The 25,415-nt window shown below is 43.0% G+C and overlaps 1 protein-coding gene across 1 annotated transcript; it reads left to right on the top strand.

Moving 5' to 3' along the window:
- Positions 1 to 19,055: 19,055 nt before the first annotated feature.
- LOC143564081 (putative membrane protein At1g16860) lies at positions 19,056 to 21,804 on the top strand. Its single transcript, XM_077051466.1, has 4 exons — positions 19,056 to 20,079; positions 20,760 to 20,915; positions 21,002 to 21,213; positions 21,293 to 21,804. Exons 1-4 carry the CDS (start codon positions 19,396 to 19,398, stop codon positions 21,483 to 21,485), a joined length of 1,245 nt encoding a protein of 414 aa, XP_076907581.1. The 5' UTR covers positions 19,056 to 19,395; the 3' UTR covers positions 21,486 to 21,804.
- Positions 21,805 to 25,415: the final 3,611 nt, after the last annotated feature.

Genomic DNA, 25,415 nt, shown 5'->3' with positions numbered 1-25,415 from the left:
ATTTAATTTGTTGTACGTTAAGAATCCATTGTATTTGAACATTTTTCTATATATATTTAGGTGAACAGCCGAACTAATTACTTAATTTTTTTTTTTAATTTTGAATTAGTGAAACAATTATAACCATTACATTTATATCATCTTTTTATATATAACCTTTTCAAATTTGACAAAATGAATGTTTTATTCTCATTCCATGTCTTCTCGCAATACATAATATTCGATTCATCAATGTATATGCATATAACTTAAATATAGCGTGAGAAATTAAGTAAAGTTGATCCCACGCAGACACGCAGTGACAAATAAATAAAATATCAACAACGAACCAGTGTGTTGATTCTTTTCAAATTATTACACTTCAAAGAATATTTAATTCGATGAACATGTGTTTTTTGCACCAAACTTACTAATATATTTTACGATAAATCACCACATTAGATTCGATGTTATCATCACGAATGAATAATGGTCTAGTCAGAGTTCTATTCCAAATATTGTTTTGCCCAATAAACTTTTTTCCTACTATTGATGAGGGGTCGGAGTTGATAGTACATCTAGACTCAAGCACAAGCATCCGAGACGGGAAGGGTGTTCCAATTATTATTACTTCTTTGTCTAAGGAAAATTATATTTGGGACAACTGTGTAGACGACGATTGAAACTTTAGGAAGAAGACTCGGATCCTCATAAAAGCAACCTCGAAATAGGATTCCTCTATCTAGTAATCTTGCATTAAGAGGTACTGCGCATTGTTGTGTCTACCATTTGTCTTGTGCTTCCTACGAAAGCGGATGATATCATGCTCTTTTCGTTTAAAAAAATAAACTTTGGCGACATCTAGAGCTTCCAACGTTTAATGATTAAAAATAATAGTTTTTCATTGATAACAAAAAATAGCTTTTTTTATTTAACAACAACAAAAATTAGCAAAACCGAATATTTATGAAAAATTAAACAAAGGGACATTTAATTACTTTATCCAGACAAATTGCGTAAATCCCTAAACTTTTAACATGCGACCTTGAAACTAAAGTCTGTGTAAATTGGGCATATTTTGTTTTTTTTACTATTATGCCCCTGAATTACTAGGGAGATCACCGTTAACGAGGCCACCAAAAGCAGGAATAATGCAGGGTTCTCGAGAACTTTTATAAATATTAATATAATAATAAATATAAAAATAAGAAATATATAATGTAATAAACTATTGGTATCCAACCCCCTAATATTTTCTTCCCAGCCAAATCTAAGCCCAACTGAAAATAAGCCCACTTCAACATCTTTATAGTTTTGTGGGTTCACACAATGAGCACAAGTAAACGTTTTAGTAACTTAACCTTAACTTTTTTTCAATAATTATATTTAAAATTTGATAAATACACGCGATAATCCCTTTAATTATAACTAGCGTTTATTTACAAATATGATAAAGCAAATGGGAGTACTAAATCTATAATTTTTATTTTGTAGAAAACAGGATATTCAAATCTTATTATATGTTTAATATTTTTAAGTTGTCGATACGAAAGTTCAAAAGTCATGAGATTGACACAGAACTAGTTGTATGTGGCGGGAGTACGAGAACATCTAATTTTGCGCTTCACCATTTGTTTGTGATAGTATTGTTGTTTACCGGTTAACGGGTGAAAGTGAATAGTAACGTAGTAATTAGTGGTCAAATACTTAGTCTGGGTATTTTGTTTCTTCTATTTTTTCTCTCATCCATCAACTTCTCATAAATTTCCTATACAACATAGTAGTATAGTATGAGCATTCTCAACGTATCCTATAAAATTATAGTAAATTGTATAAAGAGTTGAGAGAGAAAAAATAATGACTTTTTTAAAACTTTGTTTGTCTTTATTTTTTTAAAAAAAATTGTTGAACTGGTTGTGAGTAGATGAGAAAAAAAAACGGTAATAATAAAGGTATAAAAATATTATTTAATTGAACATAAGAGAAATATAGTATTTTTTTAGTGTAATTATATAGATATGGATGGGGGACGGACTGGAAATGCTCTAAGGTGCACAACCCGGTTTCAAACTCAAAAACTGGTTTGGGTTGAAACCGGTTCGGTTTGGTTAACAAAAGTCAAAACCGGTTTATGGTTGGTTTCTATTCGGGTTGAACCCTGTTTCTTGACGGGTTACGATCACTTTTGGTACGGGTTTTGATTGTCTCGGTGCGGTTAAATGATTTCGGTGGATAAAATTACACATTGGTTCTGAACAAACAGTTTCGGCTCAATTTTCGGGTCGGGTTGATTAACCGCTTCTTTTGCCCACCTCTACAATATAGCAATGTTTCAAAAATGAGTTTAGCCGGATGTCACTCAAGCGTTCAATACATTTTAACCCCATTTATTGGGTGGACAATAACGGTTTATTGGTTGTATTGTCGGTAAATGTGGTAATATTAGAAGTGAGCATAATTCGAGTAAAACTTGTAAGATCTAAAAGAATAAGAACTGGTTATACTAATTGGGCCGTTTCCTAAGTCCTTGAAACTACCATTAATCGGGTCTAGGTTTAGGCCGGGTATGGCGGGTAAGACCTGTTTGCTCATATAGAAGTGATTACGAACCATGTAAGCAGTGGCAGCTCTAAGAATCCCTTCAAATTTTGGGGTTCGGGACGAGTATAAAAAAAGACCTCTGAAATCAAGTTTTTTAGTTATGTGTTTAATAATTTGACAACTTTACCAATTAAGTTTATATAATAAATATAAAAATAAGAAATAATAAAATTAAAAGTGGTATCCAACTCCCTAATGTTTTTCTCCCAGTCCAATCTAAGCCCAACTGAAAATATGTCCACTTCAACATCTTTGTAGTTTGTTATGTTGGGTTCACACAATGAGTACACGTAAACATTTTAGTAACTTAACCTTAAACCTTTTTTTCAATAATTATATTTAAAATTTGATAAATACATGTGATAATCCCTTTAATTATAACTAGCGTTTTATTTACAAATATGATAAAGCAAATGTGATTACTAAATATATTATTTTGTAGAAAACAAGATATTCAAATCTTATTATATGTTTGATATTTTTTAAGTTGTTGTAGATACGAAAGTTCAAAAGTCATGAGATTGACACATAACTAGTTGTATGTGGCGGGAGTAAGAGAGCATCTAATTTTGGACTTCACCATTTGTTTGTGAAGGTATTGTTGTTTACTGGTTAACGGGTGAAGGTGAATAGTAACACGGTAATTAATGAACTAATACTCAGTCCTGATATTTTGTTTCTTCTATTTTTGCTCTCATCCACCAACTTCTCATAAACTTCCTATAAAACATAGTAGTATACTATGAGCATTCTCAGCGTATCCTATAAAATTATAGTAAATTATATATAGAGTGAAGAGAGAAAAAAAATGATTTTTTATAACTTTGAAAACTTTGTTTGTCTTTATTTTTTTTAAATTTGTTGAACTAGTTGTGAGTAGATGAGATACCGGATCACAAAAATCATAACCTATTTTTTTTTAATACACACAATTATGAAGTATAGTGTTTGTTTTCTTGAATGATACCGGATCACTGAAACAGTAAAACCATAACCTAATTTTGATTTATGTTTAAGGTTTGCCCAAAACAACCCCTCCAAGTTTTATTATAATCACATTTACCGGTCATATGTTTATCTATGCTATATTTTTAGTGATAGATTTCACACTATTGTCGGCAAGGAACTCTAGGAATGATGATTAACATCTTTAGAGCAAATAGAAATATTATTTATATATATAGATAGAGAACAAAAACAAATAAATGATATGGGGTTTTTTGGTCCTTTGTGTTGTTTACCTTGGATACCAATGGCCAAAGGCCTACATACTTGATGTACTACCGACCAAACCTTATTACCCCTATCGTTTCTTTCCCAAAATTCATAAACAATAGAGGCAGCACCGTCTCCGAGAATTTAAATACCTCGGCCGAATAAAATAAAAAAGGCCTGTATGCTTTAACGAAAATTTTTTATTCGCTAGCGTATATTGATAAAAGTTTTATCATCCGATTTATTATAAACAGAAACCATTCTGAGCATGTACTTATCTCATAAACAATTACAAGTAAACTTATATACAACACTAAATAACTTATATATATGTAATATGTATAAAAAAGTTTATGTCCCCGAACCTTACTTACGCCGACCAATGGTGAGGCTCGTACACCCTCTGAGCCTCCACTTAATGAAGGGCTTTTTAGTAATATCGTCATGTTTGAGCAACTAGCACAAAATGAAATGGTACTACTAGCAAGTGGAGACACACGTCATACTCACCCATTATTCCTCATTTGCCATTGTAGCTTCATTAAACAATAATCTTTTTAAGCATGGTTTAATAACCAATTCTAGAATCTAGATGTGGATGCTTCTCTTACCTTAAATGTCTTTTCATTGTATGTGACTGAAGAGGTAGGTCCTAGCAGAGCCCAGTTGGACCCGCAAGACTCACCTTGAACAGGGACGTCTGCGCAACGACCAACTGCTCCGGCAGGACCCACCATGCTCAGAGAAAACCTTACGCGCAGTACGCCAGCTGTACCCGCAGGGAAAGCCTCCCAATGGTGAAGTACCCCGCCTGTTCCCGCAGTTGCGGATACAAGCCATCAGGGAAGGCTACCCGCACTAACAGCAAGGCTACACGCACAAGGCACTAGCTACTTCAGTAGTCACATGAAGGAATGAGCAAGGCGGGAATACTCCCGCCTAAATGAGCCAGTCCGTATGCTTCTGGAAGATCTTTTGTACTATACCTACTAAGGTATGGGCAGAACAGACGATCTGACCAGAACAGCCCATGAACCAATCACAGGGTGACAGCTCACCGACAACAGTACGAGGAGGAGCACCCTCTAGTACTGTATGTCATTATTAGCCGCTGCCTACTCACCAACCCTTACTATGGGACGTGCGCAGCCTACAGTTGGTGGAACAGTGCATAGCCGGCAGTAAAGGAACAGTGTACAGCCGACCTTGTTACTGTCGGCCGTAGTCTATCCACCAACCAGCATGGCCTGTGCGTAGTCCACTGTTGGTGAAACAGGAATACTATTCAGCCGGCTGTACCTTCTAGGAAACCTACCTTCGGCTATAAATACTCCAACACCTTGGAATGGTAAGGACATCATCTGATATCTCATTCTTATCTAGCAATCTCTTAATATACACTTATATTCAGAGCAATCTAGTCTGATTCTCACGCCGGAGGGTGGTCACAAGGAGGAACCCCCCCTTCTCAGTGACGAGCTTACGATGTCTGTTTTGCAGGTCACCTGAAGAACAACCTTCTCTGCTGGACCTCATCCTCGTGGGAAACATTACTTAACCCCCAGATTATCCATAATCTGCCCCGGGTCACTTAGTGTTTCTTCATTGGCGCCATCCGTGGGACACGAACCCACGACCACGTGGTTAAAAGCCACGTTGGACCCGCAAGACTCACCTTGAACAGGGACGTCTGCGCAACGACCAACTGCTCCGGCAGGACCCACCATGCTCAGAGAAAACCTTACGCGCAGTACGCCAGCTGTACCCGCAGGGAAAGCCTCCCAATGGTGAAGTACCCCGCCTGTTCCCGCAGTTGCGGATACAAGCCATCAGGGAAGGCTACCCGCACTAACAGCAAGGCTACACGCACAAGGCACTAGCTACTTCAGTAGTCACATGAAGGAATGAGCAAGGCGGGAATACTCCCGCCTAAATGAGCCAGTCCGTATGCTTCTGGAAGATCTTTTGTACTATACCTACTAAGGTATAGGCAGAACAGACGATCTGACCAGAACAGCCCATGAACCAATCACAGGGTGACAGCTCACCGACAACAGTACGAGGAGGAGCACCCTCTAGTACTGTATGTCATTATTAGCCGCTGCCTACTCACCAACCCTTACTATGGGACGTGCGCAGCCTACAGTTGGTGGAACAGTGCATAGCCGGCAGTAAAGGAACAGTGTACAGCCGACCTTGTTACTGTCGGCCGTAGTCTATCCACCAACCAGCATGGCCTGTGCGTAGTCCACTGTTGGTGAAACAGGAATACTATTCAGCCGGCTGTACCTTCTAGGAAACCTACCTTCGGCTATAAATACTCCAACACCTTGGAATGGTAAGGACATCATCTGATATCTCATTCTTATCTAGCAATCTCTTAATATACACTTATATTCAGAGCAATCTAGTCTGATTCTCACGCCGGAGGGTGGTCACAAGGAGGAACCCCCCCCCCTTCTCAGTGACGAGCTTACGGTGTCTGTTTTGCAGGTCACCTGAAGAACAACCTTCTCTGCTGGACCTCATCCTCGTGGGAAACATTACTTAACCCCCAGATTATCCATAATCTGCCCCGGGTCACTTAGTGTTTCTTCATTGGCGCCATCCGTGCATAAAAGCTAGAACTAATTCTTAGTTTTTTCAAATTTTCTGAAGAAATGGTTAACGTTACTCCGGTCCCAAGGCCAGTAAGTGACCAAGAAACCCCGGTGACCGCAACCCCAGTAACTGGGAACACCGGCGGTTATACAAATCTTACGAACACTACCCCGGTTACCCAAGCCGGGGCAAGTGCAGTAAATATTCCACTGGGGTTCACTGATGCCCAGTTGGAGAAACGAACGAGGGTCCCTCGCCAAACACTAGATCAAGTTAAGGCGTGGGCCGAAGCACGTCAGAAAGAGTTCCAAGCTGAGTTGGATGAACGCTTGCGTTCAGTTCAACAGGCTGACGAATTCGGCAGTACTCGCCAACATCTCAATATGAACAGTGAGTGCGAGTACTCAGACGATGAGCGGGAAGAATCCGATACCGACGCAAACCCTCGCCATAAGGCAAAAGGGAAGCGTAAGGAAACGGACTTCCAGCCGACAAGGAATTTTGGGGAAGCCTTTAGACCAACAAATGCGGAGAGAAACCCGCGTGACTTCTCCAAAACCTTTAGACCAACTGCTGCAAATGCAGGAAAGTCTAAGTTCGCAAGGGACATTGCGGAAGCAATCGCCCCGAGAAGTGCCAAACAAATGTCCAACATCGGCACTTATGATGGTCTATCCGACCCAGACGACCACTTGAACAGATTCATTGCGGGGGCAACCGTCAGTAACTGGACGGAACCCACGTGGTGTTATATGTTCCAGATGACTCTGGTTGGAGCGGCCAGGGCATGGTTCGATCGTTTACCAGTCCACCACATTTATGATTGGGCGGACTTTCAGAACAAGTTCAGCCAGCACTTCAGCCAGCAAAGGAAATATACTGAAGAACAGTGGACGAACCTCAACTGCGTTAGAGAAGAGGATGAATCTTTACTAGACTTCATCACTCGCTTCAACTCCAAAAAGCTAAGTCTCGGCAACGTAATTGAAGATCTTGTTCGCGCCGCTTTCATCCAGGGCGCCGAATACCCAGAGCTTAACCGCACATTGACGGGTAAGGATGGCATGCCATCAACATGGGATGCCATCATAACGGCGGCCAAGCGCTTTGCCGAGACGGAGAAGCAACTGGGAAGGGATCTTCCCCAGAGTACACACCTCTACACGCAGAGGACTAGAGAAAACAATGTTCCGATCGCCCGGCAGAACAAAAAGAGGAAGCTAGGTATCTGGCAGTCAAGGGTAAACTTTGACACCTCATCCAGCTCTCACCCTCTTGTTGGCGGAAGAAATAACACACACCCTTCAAGCCAAAAACACCGGTGGACGCCACTCACCAAAAGCGTCACGGAGATATTTGCCACTGAAAAGCTACCATGGCCAAAAGCTCCAATGATCCGGCAGCGACCTAATGCGGATCAGAGTAAATCCTGTGACTTCCACGGGACAAAAGGTCATAGTACCGAAGAGTGTACATCCTTGAAGGATATTGTTGAAGCATTCGTCAAGGATGGAAGACTGGCACACCTGGTGGCATCAATCAAGAAGGGAGGAAGGAACGACAACCGGTACCGAGGCAACGGACGGAAGCCCGTTGACATCAGCATCAACATGGTTCATGGTAAGATCAGAGGAAGAAAAAGGCGAACGACAGAACCATGCGCGTGGAAGGAAGCTGAGGTGCGCTTCCCGCGAGTGCCAGGAGGACCCAGCAAAGAAGGCCCTATCGTCATCAAAAGCCAGCTGGGGCACTACATCACTTCTCGCACTCTTGCTGACAACGGCGCCTCGTCAACGGTGATGTACAGGCAGTTCTTCGACAAGCTAGATGACGAAGACAAAGAGCGCCTGGAAACGATCTGCGCCTCGATGGAAGGGTTCGATGGCAGCACAAACACCCCCCTGGGCATCCTATCTTTCCCCGTCACTCTTACGGACGGGAATCACTCACGCACAGAAGACGTGGATTTTGTCGTAATGAGGAAGCCACACCACACATACGACATTCTCTTCGGAAGAGACGGGATGGCAAGATTCAACGCCGTGGTATCCTCAGTCCACGGCATGATGGGATGGCCAACAGCTGAGGGTGTAGCGATGATCACCGGCATTCCCCAGGTATGCATCGCATCTGTCTCATCTAAACCCAAACCAAAGATGGCTAAACCAACCATCACCGAGCCAGAAAGATGGGCCTTCAACGGCAAGTACCCTGACCAGACCGTTACAATTGGCCCAACAGTTGTTGATCCCACACGCACCTTACTCAAGCGCTTATTACAGAAAAACGCTGACATCTTCGCGTGGACACCAGCTGACATGACTGGTGTACCCCGAAGTAAGGCAGAGCATAAGCTCAAATGCGATCCGGCTGTTACGCCAATCGTACAAAAGCGCAGAGTAATGGGGCCAGAACAAACTGACGCGTGTAGAACCCAAGTCAAGGAACTCCTTGACGCAGGCATCGTACGCGTTAGTAGATATCAAACTTGGGTTGCAAATCCCGTTATGGTACCGAAGAATAACAAACAATGGCGCATGTGCATAGATTTCAAGGACTTGAACAAAGCATGCCCCAAAGATTGTTATCCGTTACCCGAAATTGATCTTAAGGTGGATTCGTTGGCACCGTTCCGCCTTAAATGCTTCCTGGACGCGTATAAGGGGTACCATCAAATCCACATGGCCGTTGATGATCAGGACAAAACCGCTTTTCGGACGCCCGATGGCACATTTTGTTACCAAATGATGCCATTCGGACTTAAGAATGCCGGGTCCACATACCAACGCCTGATGGACAACCAGTTTCGTGCCCAAATCGGGAGAAACTTGGAAGTCTACATGGATGACTTGGTCATCAAAAGCCCTGACCCAGAAGCGATGTTGAAAGACATCGAAGAAACTTTCAACACGCTCAGGAAGATAAACTTGAAGCTCAACCCGAGCAAATGTGCCTTTGGAATGGAAGAATGGAAGTTCTTGGGGGTCATCGTCACTAAAGATGCCTTCAGAGCGAACCCTGAAAAGGTCGAAGCCATTATCAAAATGGAATCACCTACTACCATCAAACAGGCTCAGACACTGAATGGACGACTAGTAGCACTTAATCGCTTTTTGGCAAACCACGCGGATAAGTCGTTTCCCTTCGTGTCAACGTTGAGAAACTGTTTGAAGAAAACGCACTTCCGCTGGACACCAGAAGCGGAAGCAGCTTTTCAGGAGATTCGGTCACGCTTGATAGAACTCCCAACGCTCACAGCACCAAAAGCGGGAGAGGAGTTAATCCTATACCTTTCCGCAACAGATAGAGCAACCGGGGCAGTCCTGCTAGTAGAGCGAAAAGGCATCCAGATGCCAATCTATTATGTCAGCCGTATCCTAACAGACGTAGAAATCCGGTACTCTACCCTCGAAAAATTAGTCTTAGCACTTATACACGCTTCACGCAGGTTAAGACGATATTTCCAGGGTCACCCAATCACCATTCTCTCCAACTTCAAACTTGCAAACGTTCTAGGCAAACCCGAGTTATCGGGACGCCTAGCCAAATGGGCAATTGAGTTGGGGGAGTACGCGATAAAGTATAAGCCAAGACCAGCAATAAAAGGCCAGGTTTTGGCCGACTTTATTACGGAAGTGCCTGCATCGCGGGAAAAAGAGTGCCAGGAAGAGGCTCAACCCTCTCCAGCACAAGACATCAATGATGTCTGGCGACTCTACACTGATGGAGCAGCCAGTAACGAGGGTTCAGGCGCTGGGCTGAAATTTACCAACCCAGCAGGCCAAGAATACACTTACGCTATTCGACTGGACTTTCCAAGTACGAATAACGAAGCCGAGTATGAGGCATTCTTGGCTGGGCTGAGAATTGCGCGTAAGATGGGAGTGAAAAACTTGGAAGCCCACGTGGATTCCATGTTAGTAGCCAATCAAATTAACGGGACGTACACGGCCGTGAACGACACAATGGCCCTGTACCTCGCACAAGCAAAATCCCTTATGCGCGATTTCAACGACTGCAAAGTCATACACGTCAAGCAAAGTGAAAACAAATCTGCGGATGCGTTAAGCAAGCTTGCATCATTAGCCTTCACCCACTTAGGAAAGGATATCCGCATTGAACTCCTCGAGACACCTTCGGTCCCACACAAGGAAATTTGTGTCATCCAAACCGGCACTGAAACGTGGATGACACCAATAATAAAATACCTTGCGGCAGGTACACTACCAGAGTCAAAAGCACAGGCAAGAAAACTACGCTGTAAAGCACTGAATTATCAACTCATCAATGACATCCTTTACAGACGTAACTTTCTTGGCCCACTCTTAAGATGCGTGGACAACCAAGATGCTGACTACCTCCTAAGGGAAGTACACGAAGGCATCTGTGGAATACACGCAGGTCCCCGCGCTGTTGTAGCTAAGCTAAACAACGCGGGATACTTTTGGCCGGGGATGCATACGGATGCGCTGGCATACATCAGAAAATGCAGGTCTTGCCAGCTCTACGCACCCAACACGCACCGCCCGAAGAATGAACTTGTTCCAGTCACCTCTTCATGGCCATTTCAGAAGTGGGCCATCGATGTGACAGGCCCATTTCCTACAGCAGCAGGAAATGTTCAGTTCCTAGTGGTAGCCATCGACTACTTCACCAAGTGGATAGAAGCAAAACCCTTAGCCCAAACAACCGCGAAACATATCAAAAAATTTATTTGGGAATTTATTATTTGTCGTTTTGGACTTCCACAAAATTTGGTGAGCGATAACGGCACCAACTTTGCTGACAAGAAGCTACAACAGTGGCTAAAAGAACTCCAAATCACCCACACCTTTACCTCAGTGGCACACCCGCAAGGTAATGGTGAGGTGGAAAGAGCAAATAAGAGCATCGTCGAAGGCATAAAGAAAAGACTCTTGGAACACAGATCCGGCTAGGTGGACGAGCTTCCGCACGTCCTTTGGGCAAACAGAACGCTGAAGAAGGCCAGTACGGGAGAAACCCCGTTCAGTCTCACTTATGGCACTGAAGCCATGGTCCCGGTCGAAATTGGCTTACCCTCACCAAGGGTCTTGATTCAGCCAGAAGACAATGATGCGGAAAGACGGTTGGACCTTATGCTAACCGAGGAACGCAGAGACTTAGCTGCAGTGCGTGAAGAGAACTACAAGCGACAAATGCAAAAGTACTACAACACGCGGGTAAAACTCTGCAACTTCAATGTAGGAGACTACATACTGCGTAACAATGAGGCTTCGAACCAAGAACGCCCAGGAAAGCTGGCCCCGGTCTGGGAAGGGCCATACATTATCAAAGAAGTCCTGGGAAAGGGCGCATACCGGCTCGAAAGGCTCGATGGCACTCCCATCCCAAGAACATGGAATGGATCTCAATTACGCAAATGTTATATGTAGATCAATTCCAAACTTGTAAAGAAAAGGCCTTGAGCCACTTCTAATGGAAATGATTCTCCTTTCACAATGTGTTGATAGCCTTACCTTTATACTTATGAACTTCCCACACTGATGTGCCGGTATTCACCGCATAAATGGGGGAAGAAGTAAGTCGTTACGTGTGGAAGGCGGCAAAACCCGCATAAACACAACGCTAAAAATCTCAAATTTTAAGGAAAACCTACACGCAGGTCAGATGTAAGTAAAGTTTAGCCATCCTTGTAAGTGCAAGTGACGGTCTTACCCGCACAATCACGAACAAGGAAACAAAACTTCAACCTATCATCTACCACGTCCAAAGGTTAACTTATTCTGAACACTTAGAAAATTTCAAAGGAAAAGATGAGGAAAACTTCCACGCAGGTCAGATATAAGTAAAGTTAAGCCATCCTACTAAGTGTAAGTGACGGTCATACCCGCACAATCATGAAAGAGGAAGCGAAACAAACTTATAATTTACCACGTTAAAAAGTTAACTTATCTAAGTACTAAAGAAATTGCTAAGTTAGATCAAAACAGGCGTAAAATAAACAAGGCAAAGAACTAACAATCTTTATTCCATCAAATTCAAATATTACAAAGATTGCTGGGTGCATACCCGCATACAAAAAGAAGCAATACAAAAACAAAAATCTACGCTAATGGTGGAGAGGGATCTTCTGGATCATGCTTCAGGACCACTTCCACTTGGACCCGCACCATCAGTAGAGCGTGGCGGTTCAAGGAAAGCTTTGAGAATAGCTAGCCCATCATCAGCAGCAGCGACTTCGTTTACCTTCTCCACCACCGGATGTGGGAAGGCGGCATACTGATTCACTGCTTGGTCATAAACAGCTTCAGTATCCACATAATACAAAGGGAAGTTGGAAGGCGGGATGCCTTTCTCAACAAACCCTAGACCAAGCAGGAAGCCGGCCTTTTCCCCATCCTCATGAGAAGCGTTGAGGGCTGTGCTCATGGCATCGTCATAAGACGTCTCCATAAAGACCCGATGCACAACCTACAAAAAAAAAATACAAGTATCAAAACCTTTTCTATTTACAAAGAAAAGTGTAAAAACATGAAAAGCTTACCTGAGACAACGCTTATCGAAGAAGCCATTCCTTGGCAACCAGAGCTTCTTGGAGGGGGGCTTGAGCTTGGGTACAGGCGCGTTCGGCTTCATTTTTATTCAGGTTGGCAAGCAACACTTCCTTTGCAGCAGCCTCTTCGACGCCCTTTAGCTTCCGCTCAGTGTGATCAAGCACGCCCCTCTGGTCCAGGATCTCTTGGAGCTTCTTCGCGTCCTCCATCGCCAAGGCATCATGAGCCTGTTGGAGCGCCTCTAATTTAGCTTTAAGTTCCTCATTCTCGAGGCGTAGAGGCTCAGCAACAGCTTCAGCCTTGGTGGCCCTTTCAGTTGCGTTCCTAGCAGTCTCCTTAGCCAGCCGAAGCTGTTCGTTAACAGCTTGGGCAGCCATGGAACGGGCCTCGAGACGGGCCTGAACCTCAACTTCAAGGGCCTTGAACGCCTTCTCCTTCTCTGCAGCCGCGGCGGAGAGCCTCCTATTCTCCTCCCGGACAGCCCGCGCCTGAGCCACTTCTTGAATGCGAGCTGCTTTTAACTTGTCGTTTTCACGACAAAGCAGCTCGACGCGCGGCTGCATCCGGGCTAGGAGAACCCCAAGCTCATTGGTTAGCCTACCCTCCTGGTAGCTAGCCATGGCTTCCCCCAACGCACTACTGGGAGCTGCGTGACGAGCCCAATCCACGCACTCCACAGGGGTGCGAAGGGTTGTTCCTCGGCGGATGTTCCATCGTGGAACATACACTTCATTGGAATCCGACACTGCAAAAAACAAAAAGCAGTTAGGAAAAGATGATAAAAAAAAATAATATATAATAATAGGCCAAGAGAACCCTACGCACCTGTAGGGTCAATAACAGGCCGATAGCCGCCAAACCCGTCACCTGAACCCAAGGGAAATCCGTCCAAGAGGTCAAGTAGACGGGAAGGAGGCAGAGGTTGGCGAGAAGCCCCATGCATACCTGAAGGATCGGCCGTCGATGCCGATGACGGAGGAGGCATGGCGAAGTCCGCCGCGGTCGCCGTTGCAGAGTACGCAGCAAAAGTAACCGCCGGCTCAGTGAAAGATGCTGTAAAAATGGCAATGACAGCCGGCGGTGACGTCATCACTGCTGGAACTGTTGGCTCAATGGAATGAGCAACCGAACCAGCGGAAGCAGGCGCAGCCGCCTGGGTCGTCGCCTCAGGAAGGCTGACCAGGCCTACCGTCATTGGCGGGGGAGTACTCTTCCCTGCTCCACCCTGGAATGCGTCAACATCCACGCCTGCACAAAGAAAAGTATTAAAGATGGAAAACTATGAAGTTAAAAATAAAGTTTGTACTTACGGGTTTTCTTGAGCCTGAAAGTACGGACAGGCGGGGATGAACCCGATGGAGCCGGCCTCTTTGCGCCGCTCACCGTCGTCATCCGGGGCTCTCCGGAGGTGACAGTCGTCACAGCCTCCGGAGCGGTGGTCTTCTCACCACCGGGGTTCCCCGCCACCTCTTCGCTCTCGGCCTCTGAGTCAGACCGAGGCACTGGATCGGCAGTGGAGGCCACCTTCTCCTTCCCCTTCCCGCCGGCAGCTTTCTTCTTCCGCACCAACGGAGGACCATCTGCGGATTCCTCATCAGAACATACGATTAGAGGAATTCCAGCAGAGGTTTCAACATTGAGGGATCGAGGGTTGAATAGCGCCTTACCTGGCCGCCTGGCGCTCAGGATCTCGTGGCCTAGCGGGTAGACCTCCACAAACCGATCCCTCGTTTGCTCCAAGATGGGCAACTCATTCTCATCGAGAGCACGAGTACCCATCCGAGCGGGACCATCACTCTCCCGCGGCTGCAGGAGAGACTGCAAGTTGTTCCCCTCTGAAATAAACAGGAAAGAAGTTAGAAGAGATTCTAAATCAACAAAAAGAAACAGAGCATACCATAAGGAACAGAGTTCAAACCGTATTCGAGGATGATCGGGATCTTTCGCGCATCCGCATCCCTCCACACCCGGCTCATCCCGAGCATCACCATCCCGGACTCCGCAAACCGGTAAACCGGAGATTGGACTCGGGATATCCTCGAGAACCATTCCGCCTCCTGGTAGTTGGAGGCGTGAAGGCTGGGAAGTGCTTGCCCATTTTTGAATTTCATGGCAAGGGGAATGGCACGGGCGGAGATGAAGAAGAACTCCCGCTTCCACGAGCGAAGACTGCGCTCGGTTGCGTAAATCTTCAAACCCTTTATCCGGGTTATCAGGGTATACCACCCCTGGATGCACCTCCAAGAGTAGAAGGTCATCAGGCGGTCGACAAAGGGCTCAATGCCCAGAATCCGGCATACCCACTCGAAATGGCGAATCTTCGCGATCGCCATCGGGTGCACCTCGGTTAGGTGCACACCGTGCCTCTCTAGGACACGGTACACAAACTTTGTCAACGGGAACCTAAGATTCCCGTAAACAAAGAATGCAGCATATACCCCGATCTTGCCTCTGGGGGCATCATACACCGTCTGATGGGGTTCAGGAAACTCAGGCTCGAGAGACTCGAGCATGAACTTCCTGACGATGTACTGGTACAGATCGACAGGCAGAGCACACTGGCACTCGCCAGTAGTACTCTTGTCATCGGTGAACACCCCAGCCTCCTGGGCTGTAGCTTCGAGATCGTGAGAAGACATCTTACAGATGAAAGAAGAAAGCGATTTCGAAAGAATGCTCGACTGAAAAGTTGAGTATTCGCCGGAAATCGCTTTGAAGATGAAGAGAAAAGTGAAAATGTGGATTACAAAGAACCCTCTCCCCCTTTATATACTAATCGCAATTAATGCGATGAAATTAATGCGGAAGAGAGAGAAATCGAAGGTGCAATGAAACTATGACACGTAGCAAAAAGCAAGCTGGCAACAGCTGTTGAAAGGACGCGTACCATTAATTTCGCGGCCACGCGCCCGAAAAATCGCGCCCACGCGCCTGAAAAGGCGTCTGGAATGACCATGTACTGTCACGTCACCATAACTTCCTGCACGTCCTGACACAGTCAGAAGAAACCGTCGCACGACGTTTCAGAGGTTTGGACTGTTCTTATCCTTTCACCAACTCTTCGAATTTCAAAAAAAAAAAAAAAAAAAAAAAAAAAATTCAAAAGTAAGCGGGAAAATACCCCTTACCTTGGCAACCAAGTAACCATAAGACGGGTGCGGGTACAGTGTCAAGGCAAAACCCTTCACATACTTAGCACCCGCAGGGAATTGACGCTAGGAATACCTTGGAAGTAAAGTAACCGTAAGACGAGTGCGGGTACAGTGTCAAGGCAAAACCCTTCACATACTTAGCACTCTGCAGGGAATTCAAACCAAGAAGGATCTTCTGGGCCATGCTTGCAGAAACGGGAATAACATCCCAGCATGATGGGAACGTCGAGAACTATATTGTTTGAAACTCCAAGATGGAATTGGTGGTTTTAGCATAATTGATCAATATGTTGAAAACTACCAAAACCCCATGGAGAATCCACACAAGTGGGACTCAACGCTCCTGACATGCGAGGAGGTTACAAACCTACCCGCTTCATGCCCAAAGATCAAGCAGAAAAGTCGGGAATTTCTGCGTGACATCAGGAAAACCGCGGGAAGAATCCCCACGGAAAACCTAAAAACTAAAAACCCTTTTCAAAACCCCTTGCTAAGTCCAAAAGTTCACCTCACTTATTAATAATTCATGAGAAGAACATTGGACTGGGGGGACTTGAAGAGGTAGGTCCCAGCAGAGCCCAGTTGGACCCGCAAGACTCACCTTGAACAGGGACGTCTGCGCAACGACCAACTGCTCCCGCAGGACCCACCATGCTCAGAGAAAACCTTACGCGCAGTACGCCAGCTGTACCCGCAGGGAAAGCCTCCCAATGGTGAAGTACCCCGCCTGTTCCCGCAGTTGCAGATACAAGCCATCAGGGAAGGCTACCCGCACTAACAGCAAGGCTACACGCACAAGGCACTAGCTACTTCAGTAGTCACATGAAGGAATGAGCAAGGCGGGAATACTCCCGCCTAAATGAGCCAGTCCGTATGCTTCTGGAAGATCTTTTGTACTATACCTACTAAGGTATGGGCAGAACAGACGATCTGACCAGAACAGCCCATGAACCAATCACAGGGTGACAGCTCACCGACAACAGTACGAGGAGGAGCACGCTCTAGTACTGTTTGTCATTATTAGCCGCTGCCTACTCACCAACCCTTACTATGGGACGTGCGCAGCCTACAGTTGGTGGAACAGTGCATAGCCGGCAGTAAAGGAACAGTGTACAGCCGACCTTGTTATTGTCGGCCGTAGTCTATCCACCAACCAGCATGGCCTGTGCGTAGTCCACTGTTGGTTAAACAGGAATACTATTCAGCCGGCTGTACCTTCTAGGAAACCTACATTCGGCTATAAATACTCCAACACCTTGGAATGGTAAGGACATCATCTGATATCTCATTCTTATCTAGCAATCTCTTAATATACACTTATATTCAGAGCAATCTAGTCTGATTCTCACGCCGGAGGGTGGTCACAAGGAGGAACCCCCCCTTCTCAGTGACGAGCTTACAGTGTCTGTTTTGCAAGTCACCTGAAGAACAACCTTCTCTGCTGGACCTCATCCTCGTGGGAAACATTACTTAACCCCCAGATTATCCATAATCTGCCCCGGGTCACTTAGTGTTTCTTCATTGACAAAACCACCAAATTCGTGTTAAGCCTTTTTGTTATATTTGTTTGTCTAGTTCTTATTAATATAATATAAAAAAATTAGTGTATAACGTTTCATTTGTAAGTCAAATGTTAGTGCTAATGGGATTACAACATCCAACTAACTTTTGCAAATTTGTCTTGATTTGCGCTTAAAATAATTTGGTTATGAATTTGTTAATAACAAATTATTAAATTACTTTGTGATTAAATTTTCAACCTATCTGTTTTTACGTATAGCACAAATAACAAACGTTTGATTATTAAGAAAATGGCTCTTGTATACACGGTGTAAAGTTGCTTTTGATTGTGCTCGTTTGAAAAAAGAACCATGGCTAGAAACTGGAAAGATATTGTTAAGTTTTAGACGATCTTGAATGCTTTAATAACAAAAAAATTGGTGATAGATTAAAAAGTGCAATTGAAAATGACGAATCTACTCTTTTTTGGGAAGATATTTGGCTTGAACAAGATAGACTAAAGTAACTTTTCCCAAATCTCTTACAAAGTTTGTAAAAGAAAAACATTGTGGTGCGGATTAAAGGTTGAAGCAAGAGATTCATTGTACTCTTTTCCTTGATCTCCATTAGAAGCACGAAAACTATCTGATCTACATGCACTCATCGATAACTTTCATATGATGGATGAGCTAGATAGGTGGCATTGGAATGGTGATTCCACGAGAGTGTTCTCGGTTAAAGTTTTAAGAAGTTGAATTCAGAAAGTAATATTTGTTTATGATAATTTCTTACTTAATTGGGCAAAGCATTATCCGGTGCTCATTCTAGTTCATAAAAAAAAGCAAGGCACGGAAGAATTTTTTAACAACAATCACAAGGGAATTGACAAAATATTGGAGGACATTAACGGACATTTGTTAAAATCCTATGGATAAAGAACATGTAGAAGTTAATTTCTATGTTTCCGAATGATGGTGCCCTTTTAGTGCATTTTATAACTTGTATCGAAACTTTTTCTTAACAGCGTTTGGAACTACACCTAGTACCTGAATAAACTTTCCTGAAAATAATATATCAATCTTTCATACTAATTTTAACACTATAGACCCGACTCACTTGAAAATAAGAATGAGACTGGTACAATACCGGTACCTAAAATTCCGAACCAAAAATAACAAATTCTTGGTTCGATACCAATACGGTACTGGGATTTAAGATAGTGTTTAGAAAATATCGGTCCCGTACCGATACCAAAATCTTCGGTTCGGTACCAATACGGTACTGAGATTTAAGATAACGTTCAGAAAATACCGGTCCCGTACCGTTACCGAAATCTTCGGTTCGGTGCCAATACAGTATTGGGATTTAAGATAACGTTCAAAAAATACCGATCTCAAATCGATACTGAAACTCAAAACGTTAATACCAATACCAATCGATACTAGTACCGAATCTATTCATCTCTCCTTAAATACCCATTAAACAAAAAACCCACCAAATGCTATATTGCAACTTTTCATCGGAGCTCCTACTTTGATGTTTGTAACTTTTGTATTTTAACGAAAAAGATAAATAACAATAACAAACTTTTATATACATATAAAAAAGGTAAAAGCTTAAAACACTTGCACCGTACAAGCAACCAATGCAGAAAGACACGATTATTCTGTTAGTAGTACCCCTTTTCCATCGTCGTTAATTCCTGCATCCTCCACACTCACTCACTCACTCACTCACATACAAACCCACTTTCTCCAATTCTTATCTTTCTTCTTCCTTTAATAATAATAATAATAATAATAATAATAATAATGGGTACCAGAATCCCATCCCACCAGCTTAGCAACGGCCTCTTCGTCTCGGGTCGACCCGAACCCCACAAAGACCGCCCTCCCACCATCTCCTCACGCGCCGTCCCTTACACCGGCGGCGACGTCAAACACTCCGGCGACCTCGCCAAAATGTTCGACATACCCCACCGCAAGTCTTCCTCTTCCGGGTCATTCAGATCCGGCCCGAATTCCGGGTCCGGGTCCGGACCCATACCCAGACCCACTTCCGGGCTTCACCCAACCGGGTTACTACTAACCTCCGGTCCAATCGGATCCCGGAGATCCGGCCAGCTCGACCCGAACCCACACCCACCGGGTTCTAATTCTAATAATAATAATAATAATAAAGGGAAAACTATTTACGGGTCTGCCGTTACGACATTGGGGTTTGACGATGTGAGGTTAGGGTTTAAGGTTTCGAAGACGTTAATGTGGATGTTGCTGGTGATAGCTGTAATTGGTTTGATGGTGGGAACGTTTTTAATGGTGGCGGTTAAGAAGCCTTTGATTCTCGTGTCGGTGGTTGCGGTTTTGGTACTCGCGGGTGCTGTTATTATGTGGAATTGTGTGATTAAGAAGAGGAGATTGTTGTCGTTTTTACGGAATTACCCCGATGCTGAACTTCGAGGTGCCGTCGATGGCCAGTTCGTCAAGGTCACCGGGGTAATTTTTCATCTTTTGTATATAAATTGGGTTTGGATTAAATACAAATTATATTAACGTGCTAATTGTGAGAATCAAGTAGTGTAACAGATAGTGTAATTATGTAATACTGCTTGATTCTCACACAATTAGCACGTTAATAATTATAATAATAATACTTAGACCCACATTAAAATATAAACAATACCATTTAGAGAAAGTAAGCATAAACTTAAAATAATACCATATGAAGATCTTGCATAATTAATTATACATTCAATTATTCAGGGTTGGATCAAATACAAATTAAATTAACGTGCTAACTGTCAGAATCATGTAGTGTAATTATATATACAAGTAGTGTAATTATGTAATTACATTGTAGTGTTATTACAGAGTACTGTAATTACACTATACTATAATTACACTATATTGTATATATAATTGCACTACTTGGATCTCACAGCTAGCACGTTAATTTAATTTGTATTTGATTCAAACCCTACGTAATTGAATGAATAATTAATTATACATTATTTACACAAGATCTTAATATGGTATTATTTTAAGTTTATGTTTACTTTCTCTAAATGGTGTTGTTTATACATTAATGTGGGTCTAAGTATTATTATTATAATAAAGTTGTAACGTGTTAATTAAAGTCTTATAATATCAATTGTTACACCATGTTGGATAAACAGATTGTGACATGTGGGAGTATAGCTCTTGAATCATCATTCCAGAAAGTGTCAAGGTGTGTGTATGTTTCAACGGAATTGTATGAATACAAAGGGTTAGGTGGAAAACCGGTGAATCCGAAGCACCGGTGCTTCACATGGGGGTGCAGGAATTCCGAGGTTCGTGTCGTTTTACATTAACGATTGACTATTCATCTGTTTTTTTGTTGTTATTGTTTGATACTAATGTGATGCTTGATATCCAGAAATACATTGCTGATTTTTACATATCCGACTTCCAGTCTGGGTTACGGGCAGTGGTGAAAGCCGGTTATGGAGCCAAAGTAGCTCCTTTTGTTAAGGAAACGGCGGTGATTGACATAACGAAAGAAAAACTGGATTCGTCTCCCGATTTTGTTACTTGGCTTGCAGAACGCAGCCTGTCACATGACAACCGTGTTATGCGCCTTAAAGAAGGGTATGTTTCAGTTTCTTAAACGCGTATAAAAGTATAACTTGCCTATTGCTAATGTTATTAAACAAATGATTTAATGCAGATACATTAAAGAAGGGAGTACGGTTAGTGTGATGGGAGTCGTAAGACGACATGATAACGTGCTGATGATCGTTCCACCAACAGACCCGATTTCAACAGGCTGCCAGTGGGCGTGTGGGCTTTTCCCGACCTATGTCGAAGGTCTTGTGTTGAAATGTGACGAAAGTCAAAATGCGGATGTCATACCCGTCTAAACTTGTTATTCCCAACTTTCTGCTGTAAAAATTTGTGTATCGGGTATGTATCGGGCACGCAAGAGTGCAGAATATGGTTTATGTAAAAAGTGGAAGCAAGAGTATTTGCCTCCTAGGTGATAATGATAAGATCAAAGAGGTAAAAAGTTATGTATAGATGTTGGAAAAATGGTCCAAGGAGTTACTTATAATGATCAATCACTTTGTATTTATTTGTTTTGTTAGTTGTAACTTAATATGCATGAATTATGTTGATGGTTATAATGCAAAAGCATATTCAGCCAACCCAAATCTTTGTGGTTAATGAATAATTTATACATATTGGAAGAGAAGTTATCAAATCTGTAGATGAATTACATTCTTAGGTTATGATTTTATATTTGAAATCCAGTGAAATTTAAAGTTTTATTTATTATTTTAGCCGATACATTTTTTTAGGAAAATTGGATTTTAATAATCTCAATTTAATCCAGTTGGCTGATAATATTCTAATTTTGAAAATAGTTGTCATTGGTCTCAACTTTCACACTATTTGTTTTTATTGGATCTCTGTTAAAAAAATTTTAACGACGTTAAGTTTTTTAAAATTTCAAATTGATGTTTTAGGGCTTTTGATCGAAATGAGAATACGAATCGATTGATGTAAAATTTAATTTGAAACGACGCTTTATACAGCTTGATTTTTGTTAATTAAAAGTTTAAACATCGGAATTGAAACATCCTTTAGTCGTTTGGACCACCGTTTGGAGTTAAGTTTTACATCAATCGACCCGTATCCACATTCCAATCAAAAACCTTAAAATTTCAGTTTGAAATGTGGAAAAAACTTAACGTCGTTAAGTGTTTTTTTAACGGGGGTCCAATGAAAACAAATAGTGTGAAAGTTGGGACCAGTGACAACTATTTTCAAAGTTGAGATTATTATCGGCTAATTGCGTTAAGTTGAGATTATTAAAATTCAATTTGTCATTTTTTTTATTATATAATAACAATTATTTTTTTATTATATTTGGTAAGTGTTTGAATTTCATACTAAGCATACAATGTCTTTTGAGATTTCTCCATTATGTCAAAATTTGGCTTCAACAAGCATGTAAGGGCATGTGTCGTAACTCGTAAGCCCTCATTGCGTTCACGGACATGAGACATTTATGCATGATGAGGGCGGGTTTATGTGGTGAAGGTTATGATCAAATGAGGGTGGTGTTTTGACCTTACTGTTATGGTGTAACGTCGAAGAATTAAAAAAAACATTAAAGCTAGCAAGGGAGGAGCTAGTTATTGACTCGTGTCTTCGTGACAGTGACGTAACGTGATAGCTAGTGAAGAGACGTGGATCGACTCACTGGTAGACGATCTACTTTCCTCGGGTGTGATTATGATTCTTCACCGATGGTTTTTCTGGATCTGGGTTCTTCCACCTACAAAATGAACAGCACCGTTAACTTACCCCTCAGAAAGGGACAGAGGGGTCCTCTTTGGGGTAACCCTCCGGTGTGAGAATAAGTATCTGTAGGAGAAGATAATGTTGTGAGAGTAAGGAAATCTGGAGAGTATTGCTTAATAGCTGAATACTCTGTGAATTTCTGTGATTGAGAAAGTAACTGACTATGACTGTCTGTGAGTGAATGTAATTGAATATGCTTGAATGTGAATGAATGTGTGTTATTGTCTGTAACTGTGAATGATTGAGTGTCCCTCCTTGTGGAGTTGATGCTGTATTTATAGTGCTAGGGTTTCCACTGATTGGGCTCAGCCTTGTTGGCCTCCTCCAATTGCTCTGCGCCACGTGTCCTCTGGGACACCTGGTGCTTTCTCATTGGTTATAATCACGTGGTAGCACATGGATTATGCTGAGTTGTCCACCTTTCATTTGGCAGCTGTCAACATCAGCATATTCTTATTCCTTAAAAAGATACCTTCTGGAAGGTTGTCTGACGTGCACAATCAAGGTTGCCCTAATCCTGATTTGGATAAGGACGAGGTTGATTATGTGCATGTGTGATATGCGCCAATCCTGAGGATGCGCGAGGTCTTCTCTTTATTCTCACGCGCAGATGTTTCATGCGCAGATGTGATATGCACGAGCATGTGATATGCGCCGCGCGCTGATGCGCCGCGCGCATATGTGATATGCGTGAGCATATGTGATGCGCGAGCATATGTGTGCCTGGGCATATGATGCCTGAGCATGTGTGGTGCCTGGGCATATGATGCCTGAGCATATGTGACATGCGCCATGCGCATAGGTTTTGGCTTTGTGACATTTCAAGCCCCTTGTCTATATCTTGTGGGTTGACCCGCCTCGCTCGGTGTTGAGGCGGGTACATACCTCTTCAAGCCCCCCCCAGTCTAATGTGTGTCTTGTCTCGCGCGAGCGAGGCAAGATAGATATTAGACTTAACAGTTTGTTCCTTTAATAGGGGTTTGTCTTTTACTTCTTATTATTCATCGTTGCGCGAAATTCTATCCTTTTGGTTGCAAACGAATCGGCCCTGTACGTGGTTGGTTGTTGCTGACGTGGGCCAGTGATGGAGACGTGTCAGGCCTTTCGTGTGCTCGAGGTGCTACAGTTGCCTTTCGTGTCCCCTCACATGCTGTCAGGGACACGTGTCGCGCTCGCTTTGGTTCGTTCCTGCGAGTGGTGGCGCGTGAACTCTGGCAGCAGCCGTATAGTTTCCTTTCATGTCCCCTCACATAGTGTCAGGGACACGTGTCGCGCTCGCATTGGCTTAGACCTGCGAGTAGAGGTGCACAAATCGGTTTTTTTGAAAAAACCGGTTCGGTTATTAACCGGACCGGTTTTTTTTATCCAGAAAAAAACCGGTTCGGTTAATAACCGGACCGGTTATTAACCGGTTTTTAATGGTGAAAACTCAAACCGGCCAAACCGGTTTGGACCGGTTTAAAAACCGGTTAGAACCGGTTATTAAACCGGTTTTTTATAACCGGTTTTTAATAACCGGTCTAACCGGTTATCCGGTTTTTTTTTTTTTTTTTTTTTTTTTTTTTTTTTTTTTTTTTTTGCTTTAGGGTTTAGGGTTTAGGGTTTAGGGTTTCGTTGTTAGCATTCTTTGCTTGGAAGATTAAAAACACATAACTTTCATTTATAGCTTTTACATTAAAAATACAAACATTAAATCGTTATCGCATATTCGTAACTCAAAAATACAAACATTAAAGAATGCTTAGACACGATTACATTAACAAGTTGATGTTTGTTACTCATTTTCTTCGCTACCCGATCCCGAGCTATTCCTTAGGTAATCGTCGTACGCGGCTTCTTCATCGGTCATTGGTTGAATGTGTCCTTGATTGACCTCGTCTTCATACAAGGCCGCCTCATAGTCCATTTCCCCCTCGAGTGAGCGTTGATGTTGTGCCCTGTCTAAAGAGTCCAAGTAATCCTTGTAGCAAATCGACATCTCTACAGCTGCTGGAGTGAGTCGAGTCCTCCTAATCGATATAACCCTGCCAGAAACAGAAAAAGCAGACTCCGAAGCTACCGTGGAAGCTTGGACCGTTAGTAAATCTTTGGCCATGGCGGCGAGGATCGGAAACTCATCCTCCTTACCTCTCCACCAAGCCAGCAAATCAAGACTTCTAAATTCATCCGGAGTCATGTGTTTCACAAAGTTGGTACCACCATACCTTCCAAGTTCACTGCTTGGGGTGTTTACCCTTTGACGTTTACCGGCGTCTTCCCAAATCATGTAGTACATCCCCATTTCAAGGTCGGTTTGGGATTGGGATTGGGCAACAGCTCTTAACGAGTCATGAATTTGGGAAGACGACCCGTGTTTTGTAAGGTAAACATCATACATGTTTGCCAATGTGGTGTTGAAATCATTCTTTAAAGTTTGGCTATGATAGGGGTTTTGATCGTCGTTTAACCCTAGCTCATCACAAATTTTTTCTATTAAAGCTTCA

Source organism: Bidens hawaiensis, unplaced genomic scaffold (genome assembly GCF_021521415.1).
Source record: "Bidens hawaiensis isolate Kalapana, Puna unplaced genomic scaffold, B.hawaiensis_p1.1 tig00021713_1, whole genome shotgun sequence".
Lineage (NCBI taxonomy): Eukaryota > Viridiplantae > Streptophyta > Magnoliopsida > Asterales > Asteraceae > Bidens > Bidens hawaiensis.
This window is presented reverse-complemented; position numbering and strand designations above follow the sequence as displayed.